Below are 10,598 nucleotides of genomic sequence, written 5' to 3'. Positions count from 1 at the left end.
GTAGGTGGGGGGCAGTGTTGGGGTCAGTGGCGTAGGTGGGGGGCAGTGTTGGGGTCAGTGGCGTAGGTGGGGGTCATTAGTGTAGGTGGGGGGCAGTGTTGGGGTCATTAGTGTAGGTGGGGGGCAGTGTTGGGGTCAGTGGCGTAGGTGGGGGGCAGTGTTGGGGTCAGTGGCGTAGGTGGGGGTCATAAGTGTAGGTGGGGGGCAGTGTTGGGGTCAGTGGCGTAGGTGGGGGTCATTAGTGTAGGTGGGGGGCAGTGTTGGGGCAGTGTTGGGGTCATTAGTGTAGGTGGGGGGCAGTGTTGGGGTCAGTGGCGTAGGTGGGGGGCAGTGTTGGGGCAGTGTTGGGGTCAGTGGCGTAGGTGGGGGGCAGTGTTGGGGTCATTAGTGTAGGTGGGGGGCAGTGTTGGGGTCAGTGGCGTAGGTGGGCGGGCAGTGTTGGGGTCAGTGGTGTAGGTGGGGGTCATTAGTGTAGGTGGGGGGCAGTGTTGAGGTCATTGGTGTAGGTGGGGGGCAGTGTTGGGGTCAGTGGCGTAGGTGGGGGGCAGTGTTGGGGTCAGTGGTGTAGGTGGGGGGCAGTGTTGGGGTCAGTGGTGTAGGTGGGGGGCAGTGTTGGGGTCAGTGGTGTAGGTGGGGGGCAGTGTTGGGGTCAGTGGCGTAGGTGGGGGTCATTAGTGTAGGTGGGGGGCAGTGTTGGGGTCATTAGTGTAGGTGGGCGGGCAGTGTTGGGGTCAGTGGTGTAGGTGGGGGTCATTAGTGTAGGTGGGGGGCAGTGTTGGGGTCAGTGGCGTAGGTGGGCGGGCAGTGTTGGGGTCAGTGGTGTAGGTGGGGGTCATTAGTGTAGGTGGGGGGCAGTGTTGGGGTCAGTGGCGTAGGTGGGGGTCATTAGTGTAGGTGGGGGGCAGTGTTGGGGTCAGTGGCGTAGGTGGGGGGCAGTGTTGGGGTCAGTGGCGTAGGTGGGGGCAGTGTTGGGGCAGTGTTGAGGTCATTAGTGTAGGTGGGGGGCAGTGTTGGGGTCAGTGGCGTAGGTGGGGGGCAGTGTTGGGGTCAGTGGCGTAGGTGGGGGGCAGTGTTGGGGTCATTAGTGTAGGTGGGGGGCAGTGTTGGGGTCAGTGGCGTAGGTGGGGGGCAGTGTTGGGGTCAGTGGCGTAGGTGGGGGCAGTGTTGGGGCAGTGTTGGGGTCAGTGGCGTAGGTGGGGGGCAGTGTTGGGGTCAGTGGCGTAGGTGGGGGCAGTGTTGGGGCAGTGTTGGGGTCAGTGGCGTAGGTGGGGGGCAGTGTTGGGGTCAGTGGCGTAGGTGGGGGTCATTAGTGTAGGTGGGGGGCAGTGTTGAGGTCATTAGTGTAGGTGGGGGGCAGTGTTGGGGTCAGTGGCGTAGGTGGGGGGCAGTGTTGGGGCAGTGTTGGGGTCAGTGGCGTAGGTGGGGGGCAGTGTTGGGGTCAGTGGCGTAGGTGGGGGGCAGTGTTGGGGTCAGTGGCGTAGGTGGGGGTCATAAGTGTAGGTGGGGGGCAGTGTTGGGGTCAGTGGCGTAGGTGGGGGGCAGTGTTGGGGCAGTGTTGGGGTCAGTGGCGTAGGTGGGGGGCAGTGTTGGGGTCAGTGGCGTAGGTGGGGGGCAGTGTTGGGGCAGTGTTGGGGTCAGTGGCGTAGGTGGGGGGCAGTGTTGGGGTCAGTGGCGTAGGTGGGGGGCAGTGTTGGGGCAGTGTTGGGGTCAGTGGCGTAGGTGGGGGTCATTAGTGTAGGTGGGGGGCAGTGTTGGGGCAGTGTTGGGGTCATTAGTGTAGGTGGGGGGCAGTGTTGGGGTCAGTGGCGTAGGTGGGGGCAGTGTTGGGGCAGTGTTGGGGTCAGTGGCGTAGGTGGGGGCAGTGTTGGGGTCAGTGGCGTAGGTGGGGGGCAGTGTTGGGGTCAGTGGCGTAGGTGGGGGCAGTGTTGGGGTCAGTGGCGTAGGTGGGGGGCAGTGTTGGGGTCAGTGGCGTAGGTGGGGGGCAGTGTTGGGGTCAGTGGCGTAGGTGGGGAGCAGTGTTGGGGTCATTAGTGTAGGTGGGGGGCAGTGTTGGGGTCAGTGGCGTAGGTGGGGGCAGTGTTGGGGCAGTGTTGGGGTCAGTGGCGTAGGTGGGGGGCAGTGTTGGGGTCAGTGGCGTAGGTGGGGGGCAGTGTTGGGGCAGTGTTGGGGTCAGTGGCGTAGGTGGGGGGCAGTGTTGGGGTCAGTGGCGTAGGTGGGGGGCAGTGTTGGGGCAGTGTTGGGGTCAGTGGCGTAGGTGGGGGGCAGTGTTGGGGCAGTGTTGGGGTCAGTGGCGTAGGTGGGGGGCAGTGTTGGGGTCAGTGGCGTAGGTGGGGGGCAGTGTTGGGGTCAGTGGCGTAGGTGGGCGGGCAGGGTGCATAGGCAGGCCCGTATGTCGGTGTTGGGGCCGGGCATGCGCCCCACACACTCCCAGCTGTAGGAGGGGGGGTGGAACCTGTGCACCAGGCAGGTGTCGGTCTCGTCCTCCTGGCAGTACCCCCCCAGCAGGTACAGTCGGCCCTCCAGCACGGCCGAGCCGGCCCCCGCGTGGGGCAGCGGCAGGGGGGGCAGGCCGGTCCAGGAGTCGCTCTGGGGGTCGTAGGCCTCGCAGGCCAGCTGGTCGCTGTAGAAGCTGCGCAGGTTGCACACCCCCCCCGCCACGTACAGCCGGCCCCCCAGCCTCTCCATGCAGTGCAGGGCGCGGTCCCCCTCCATGCCACACAGCGCACGGCTGCCCCGCTCCGGGTGGTACAGGAACAGGGCCTCCAGGCACCGGTACCTGCAGTCAAACCCCCCCGAAACAAAGATCTGCCCCTCCCACAGCACCGCCGCGTGGCCACTCAGGGGTGCCTGCAGGGGGTGGGCCAGGCTGGCCATGGGGGGGGGATAGGGGGTTATTTCACACTAAAATGATAGATTAGATACGTATGTTAAAGATTATTTCCGAAAGATGAAGCTCATACTGTTTGTTGGGTGAGTGTGTACCCCACCCATCAGCTCTCTAACCCCACCCATCAGCTCTACTACCCCACCCTACCTCCAGGAGTCCGTGTCGGGGCAGTAACACGTCACGCTGTCCATGTTGTTGTTGATGTCTCGGTCTCCTCCAATGGCGTAGAAACGCCCCTCTCTCTCCACCAATGAGAAGTTGCTCCTGTTTTCCTGCATGTCTGCGAGCCTCTGCCACTGGTCCTGCTGTGGGTCATACCTGGGGGGGCGAGGGGGTTAGGAAGTGTTGACTGCCCTGTTTAATGTTTAATGTTTAATGTCAAGTGTACACCCCTTAACCCCATAACCTATCAGATACACTTCTGTAATCACCCCCAACTCTGATTGCCTCTACATATGTCTGCCCAATCATCCCCCACTTCTAATTGGCTCTCCTGCTGTCCATGTAATCACCTCCTTCCCACCCACTCTAACCCCCTTGTTTGTGACTGAAAGCACCAGTCGGCCTCACTGGTTGAATGAAGGTAAAACTGATGAGTAGCTGTGTATGTGCAATATCATATATATATCATATATCCCAAAAGATGCTCAAATGGTATTAAACTGACAAACGGGCAAATAAAGGGCATCACCTGTAGGCCGATTTTAGGGTGTCGGACTTGGTGTAGAAGTGGCATCCCCCAAACACATACAGCTGGCCCCCGAGAACCCCCAGCCCATGCCGGAATCTGGGGGGGTCAGGCATTTCTCCCAGAAGCCTCCATTCCACATCCTTCACCAGGCCAGTGTGGTTGCGCAGGGCATGGGCGAACCACAGCTGTCGGCTGGGCTGTCTCCTGCCCGAGTCCAGGTCCAGCGAGTCCCCCCCGACCAGAACCAGCGTCTGCCCGGGGTGCCTCACCCTGCACACCTCCCGTGAGTCCGTGGACGCAAACCCAAACCTGGAGAAGGACACGCCGTAGAGCTCCACCCCCTCTGACCCGCTGGCCCCGCCCACCTCCATCTGCAGCTCCACAGCCCGCACCTCCCGGAACTCTCGGAAGGTCATGAGCGGGAAACGCACGGCGGCCATGATGTCTGCGGCCGCGGGCAGCCGCGCGGGGTCCGCCTGGAGCCAGGCCACCGCCGCGCGGAACACGGCGAGCTCCGAGGACACGGCCAGCGCATCGCTGCTCAGCACCGCCCGGACCCGCCCCGCCGGGAGGTCCAGGAACTTGGGCGTGGCCGCTACTTCCTGGAAGCGGCTGAGGAGGAAGTCCTCGGCCTCCTCCTGCAGGTCGCGTATCCCATAAGCCTCGGCGAAGGCGGCCACGTCCAGGCAGGAGTGGGCGTCCATGTGACCGCGCAGGAAGTGCATGCAGAGCGGCAGGGCGGGGCGCAGCTGCAGCTGCAGGGCGGCGCAGGCCCGCTCAAACACGCCCGCCCAGCCCAGACGCAGCCGCCCCGTGTAGCAGCAGCTCAGCAGCTCCCCAAACTGCGCCCCCTCCTGGCACCACAGCTCCACCTGGCCCTGCCGAGACTCCCGCATCCCGCTGCAGAACATGCCCCGGAAGTAATCGCTGCAGGCTGCCAGGACCACCCGGTGGGCTACGGAACAGGAAGTGAGGAGGAGAGGCAGGAAGTCAGATGGGGGAGGGGCTGGTGGTTTACATGGTAGTTCACTTTAGATTTTCTTTCATTTCATATTTGAAAGTATTTTTTATGCTCAGAAATGTTTATATGTTCTTATTCTGATACCATTAATCACAGTTATACATTTTCAGGGATACCTAAAGCAGGGTTAGGGTTAGGGTGAGGGGTTAGGGTGAGGGGTGAGGGTGAGGGGTTAGGGTGAGGGTGAGGGGTGAGGGTGAGGGGTGAGGGTGAGGGTTAGGGTGAGGGGTTAGGGTGAGGGTGAGGGTGAGGGGTTAGGGTGAGGGTGAGGGGTAGAGTCTCCTCTTATGCTTGTTGAGGTGGGAGAACACATAGAAAGGTATCTGAGACCATTCCTCCATGCAGAATGATTCCAGATCCTTCAGGGTTCTTGGTCCTTGTTTGTCCTCTTCTCTTTCGGTCTCCCCACAGGTGTTCAGTGGGGTTCAGGTCAGATGACAGGTGTTCAGTGGGGTTTAGGTCAGATGACAGGTGTTCAGTGGGGTTCAGGTCAGGTGACTGGGTGGTCATTGCAAAACCTCGATTTTGTAATCAGTTAATCTTTTTTTAGATCTGGAGGTATGATTTGAATCATCTGCTGGAATATCCAACCACAACCTCATAGCAGGGGCTGATCTAAAATCTCTGTGTACTACAGAGTCCATTATAACATGTACTCTAAGAATGTTCCTCTGGAAGTAAAACAGCCCCCAACATACTTCACATTGGGAATTAGGTTATTTTCTGGATGACCATGTCTATTTGTATGGCAAACCCTCCTCTGGTGTTTGCTGTGGCTTTTGTCTAATCTGACGATTTCTAACCAACTTTCTAGGAAAGTGCAACAAGCTCTTGGGCCTCTAGCCCCTAATTTTTCCAAGAACCTAGGTGGTATTTTCCACCAACCTGCTTGCTCCAAAAAGGCCTTCGGTACTCCAGGCCGAGGCTCGGGCGGCCTGCCCCGCGGCGAGAGACGTATTACCGTATTACAGAATAATAAAATGTCAATCCTGACCTCTTTACACTGCGAAAGTTGTAAAAGTTTAAATGAGAGGATTGCAGTTCTGGAAGGACGGATCTCCGTCTTGCACTCCATTAAAGAGGACGAGCTGTTCCTCGATTCATTTATGGAACCCCGTGCAACTGATGCTGCTGTTTCGCTGCTTCGCCCCGAGGCCGAGCTCCCCGTGGCGGGGGCGGCTTCGAAGGATTGGTCACAGCTAGAGGCTAAGCCAAAGAACTGCAGCACTCCAGCTTCCACAGCTAATGCTGCTTGGGTTACTGTCCCGACGGGCAGCCGACAAGGAAGGCGCACCTCCTTACCCCCAGTCCCAGAAGAGTTGCGGCTGACGAACACCTTCCAAGTGTTGGACGGACTCACTCAGCCCTGGGAAGACCCCCAAGAAAACAATACTTCGGACCTACATGTTGCTCGCGGTTTGAGCGAGCCTGGCTCCGCTCGAGTGACACTCCCCTCCACTCAGAAACCAGACCGGCGGTCTTCACACCAGGCAGCGACCTCTGCTTCCTGACGAAGGATCCTCAGGGAGGCGGTGATCAGCCGCTCTGGTGGTTCTCCTGACCCTGGTCCAATGCGGAGTCCTCCCAGGTCTGATGTTGCGGCCCTGCCGCAGCCTCTGCCTGCCCGGACACGCTCCCCGGGGTCGCCGACACGATCGCGTGGATCCCTCGCCCCTTCATCTCGTCAGTGCCCCTCTCCCGGGGAGATGATCTCTACTTCCCATTGCAGGCCTATGAAGGAGCCTGTCCCTTCTCAACCTCGTCCCCTTTTCTCTCCAACAACCCTTATAGTGGGTGATTTGATTACCCGGAAACTTTTTTTGCGAATTTGCGGTTTGCGAATGCAGCTACACACTGCTTTCCTGGAGCAACGGTCCCCATCATCCTGGGTAAGAAACCGGGCCTGATGCTATCGCTCCCGTCATCTATTAGCCGGATTATTGTACACGTTGGGACAAATGACACCGCTCGCCAACAGTCAGAGCTAACGAAAAAAGATTTCAAGGACCTTTTTAAGTTTTTAAATGACTGTGGAAAGTCCGTCTTCATATCTGGTCCTTTGCCTATGCTGGGGGGGAGAGCAGAACGTTTCAGCCGAATCCTCGGTCTTAATACCTGGCTCCAGTCCGCTTGCAGAACAAATAACATAGGTTTTATTGACAATTTTAACCTATTTTGGAATCTGTTTTTACGGCGGACGGAATCCATCCAAACAAGCTGGGCTCACATGTGCTTCCTGCAAACATTCTACATGCTGTGCACTGTGCCAATGATTATGCCCCACGTGACTGACAACCAAATCGGGACAATCCTTTGCCTTCCAGGGTCAAAACACTATTGATGTGATCCCCCCCTTCTGTTCTAATGTGTTTACTGCAGGTATCCCTATTCCTGTTCCTGTTCGTGTGACCAATAGGCCTAGATTGTCTGACCCCTACCGTCGTGATAGTCAGGCTTGCCGTGGTATGCGAGTGCTCTGTCCAGTTGCACATATCTTAAATTCTCCCTCCCCCAGTGTCGATTCGACTGTTACTCAACAGGTAAACCTTCGCATAGCTCTAATAAATGCAAGGTCAATATCTTTTTGTCGGGGATCATGGTTAAATTTGACCATATTTTAATTTTAGGTGATTTTAATGTCCATGTGTGCTGTGAATCAAGACCTTTAACCAGGGAATTTCTGCACTTAATTGATTCTTTTAATCTCATCCAATCTGTATCTGGCCCGACACATGAAAAGGGACACACATTGGATCTTGTCTTATCGTTTGGTCTATCTGTTTCTGTAAATGAAATCTGTACAACAGCATGTATCTCAGACCATTTACCTGTCCTGTTTACATCTTCTATCCCTTGCTCGGGAATCAAATCACGCGCCTCCGCACGCCGTTTGCGCTCGATCAACCAGTCGACCGCATCACAGTTCTCTGATATTTTCAGCGTCTCCTCGATTTGTGCGCTGGATGCGAACTGTGCTCTCAGTGCTGAGGAGCTTATCTCCATGTTTAATTTTACATGTTCTGAAATACTGGATTCTGTTGCTCCTTTTAGGCTTAGACGCACCAAAGCACTTTCAGAGCCGTGGCTTAATGATTCCACTCGTTCTCTCAGGCGCGCTTGCAGGCGCGCTGAGAGAAAGTGGAAAAAGGATAAACTCCATGTCTCTCTAGAAATCCTGCATAGTTGCCTATCAGACTACCAGAGAGCTGTTAAAACTGCCAAAACAGAGTATATATCTACCTTAGTCTCCAAAAACACTCACAAGCCTCGGGTTCTTTTTAATGTTTTTAATTCCCTTATTAACCCCCGTGATGTATCCCCCATCATATCTTCACCCACACTCTGTGAAAATTTTCTTAAATTTTTCATTGAGAAGGTCTCTACTCTTAGGCTAGCCCACACGAGTGTTAACACATTGAGTGTTACCATTGACCCTCCTCCATCTCTGTGCTCTACCATTTTTGACCAGTTTGAGCCTATATCCCTCCCTTCGCTCTCAGATATAATTAAGCATCTGCGGCCTACATATTGCTCCTCAGACAGCATCCCCTCTCGTCTTCTCAAATAAGTTTTTGATTCAGTTGGTGCTAGCGTATTATTGCTAATCAATACCTGTCTCAGTTCAGGATGTGTCCCAGCTGCATTCAAACATGCTGTAGGGCAACCACTGCTCAAAAAGAAAAATCTTGACCCCTCGGTTCTCTCTAACTTTAGGCCTATCTCCAAGTTACCTTTTTTGTCTAAAGTATTGGAGAAAGCAGTTTTTATTCAGTTACAATCATTTTTAGATAAAAATGACATCTGTGAAAAGTTTCAGTCTGGTTTTAAACCTCGGCACAGTACTGAAACTGCCCTTTTACAAGTTTTTAATGATCTGATAATAACTACAGACTCTGGTGAGCCTGCTATTCTGGTGCTTTTAGACTTGACAGCGGCATTTGACACCGTGAATCATGAGATTCTTTTATCTCGCCTTGAACACTGTGTGGGTATTAAGGGGGCTGCCTTGGAGTGGTTTCGGTCGTACCTATTGGACAGGAGTTTCTCTGTCCATGTGGGAGATTACTCCTCAGATACAGTCCCACTCACTTGTGGAGTCCCCCAGGGCTCTATTCTAGGTCCTATATTATTTTCTTTATATATGCTGCCCCTGGGGTCAATTTTCAGGAAGCATAACCTTTCTTTCCATTGTTATGCTGATGATGTACAGATTTACTTACCTGTAAAATCTCAATGCAAGAAATCACTGCAGCCTTTACTTGCATGTCTTAAAGACTTAAAAAACTGGATGGATGCTAACTTCCTGCATTTAAATGAAAAGAAGACAGAGGTCATTATGTTTGGACATCCAGCTCAATTGGAGGACATTGTTGGTGCTCCCTGGCCCCCAAAAATGTTCCTGCTGCGAAAAGCCTTGGTTTCACCTTTGACAGTGCCTTTAAACTTGAGAAGCAAATTAGTGCTGTTGTCAAAGCTGCCTTTTTTCAGTTAAGACAAATAGCCAAGGTCAAGGCCTATCTTTCTCAAAAAGATTTGGAAAGAGTGGTCCATGCTTTTATAACATCTCGGCTGGACTACTGCAATTCTCTGTATATAGGCTTAGACCAGTCCTCTCTCTGCCGTCTGCAGCTAGTGCAGAACACTGCTGCCCGCCTTCTGACTGGCAAAAAGAAACGGGAGCATATTACACCAGCACTGTCATCCCTACATTGGCTTCCTGTCCGTTACAGAATAAATTTTAAAATTTTATTATTTGTTTTTAAGGCAATGTTTTTAGCACCTACGTACTTGTCTGAACTCGTCAATATGTATACCCCAGCTAGATCACTTAGATCATGCAATCAGCAACTTTTAGATGTCCCTATGTCGAGGAGAGCTAGGAGGGGTGACCGGGCCTTTGAGGTAGCTGGCCCCAAGTTGTGGAACAGCCTACCGCCACATATTAAATCTGCTCAAAACATAGATGTTTTTAAATCCTTGTTAAAAATCCACCTTTTTAGTGAGGCCTTTATGTCAGACATAAATGGGGAATCCAGATAATGTACATGTATTTCATTTTATTTCATTTCATTTCATTTCATTTCATTTCATTTCATTTCATTTCATTTTATTTCTTTTTATCTCATTTTATTTCATTTTATCTTAAATTTTATTGCCTGGTTTTGTACAGCACTTTGGTCAACCGTGGTTGTTTTAAATGTGCTTTATAAATAAAGTTTATTATTATTCATCTTTCTTTGAATATAAGCTGGTTGAAAAGGTAACATTTCTGTGACTTTCAGTTAAGTTCAGTAAAATTGGAAACATTTTGTAATTTCAGGACATGCTTAAAAAAATTAAATTCATGCTTTCATCGTGATTGGATTGTTGCAATTCCCTGTTTTATGTGCATCAGTCAAGGAAACAATGGTTCATTTACAGCAGGTCCAAAATGCATCTGACAGCCTTCTTACCAGGACTAAACGCAGGGAGAATACTGTAATGTTTTTACCGAAGGAAACTTAGTTTAGACAATCATTGTAGTACAAATTGTTTTATTTTAACGACGCAATCCAGACTGCTGTTTGGCCATGGCCCACACCAAAAGAAAACACAGTAGCTAGCTGTCTAGGTAATTGCTGGTGAAAGAACACAGTGACAGAGAGTGAGATCAGACTGAAACAAGGCATCAATGTCCCTGTGGGGTCAGATCAGACTGAAACAAGGCATCAATGTCCCTGTGGGGTCAGCCCCGCAAGCTTCTCCACCCACGGGTACACATGACTCACAACGTTCCAGACATGACTCACAACATTCCACACATGACTCACAACCTTCCACACATGACTCACAACATTCCAGACATGACTCACAACCTTCCACACATGATTCATGACATTCCACACATGATTCACAATGTTCCACACATGATTCACAATGTTCCACACATGACCCACAACGTTCCACACATGACTAACAGCATTCCACACATGATTCATAATGTTCCACACATGACTCAC

General features: G+C 52.9%; 1 protein-coding gene across 2 annotated transcripts in view; it reads right to left on the bottom strand.

The window, feature by feature from the left end:
- Nucleotides 1-528: 528 nt before the first annotated feature.
- LOC133134645 (kelch-like protein 33) overlaps nt 529-10,598 on the bottom strand; it is an 11,260-nt gene continuing 1,190 nt past the window's right edge. Inside the window, exons 2-5 of one of the 2 annotated variants that reach the window (XM_061250881.1) lie at nt 3,579-4,533; nt 3,035-3,205; nt 2,359-2,866; nt 529-825 (exon numbers count right to left, since the gene is read on the bottom strand). In XM_061250881.1, coding sequence (XP_061106865.1) covers nt 814-825; nt 2,359-2,866; nt 3,035-3,205; nt 3,579-4,533 — 1,646 coding nt within the window. In that variant the 3' untranslated portion in view covers nt 529-813. Of the gene's footprint in view, nt 826-2,220; nt 2,867-3,034; nt 3,206-3,578; nt 4,534-10,598 lie in introns of those variants that run through there. The other variant, XM_061250880.1, reaches the window with a different exon arrangement.

The sequence above is a fragment of the Conger conger genome, chromosome 8, assembly GCF_963514075.1.
Source record: "Conger conger chromosome 8, fConCon1.1, whole genome shotgun sequence".
NCBI lineage: Eukaryota > Metazoa > Chordata > Actinopteri > Anguilliformes > Congridae > Conger > Conger conger.
Note: the sequence above shows the minus strand (reverse complement) of the source record. Positions and strands in the feature narration are given on the sequence as shown.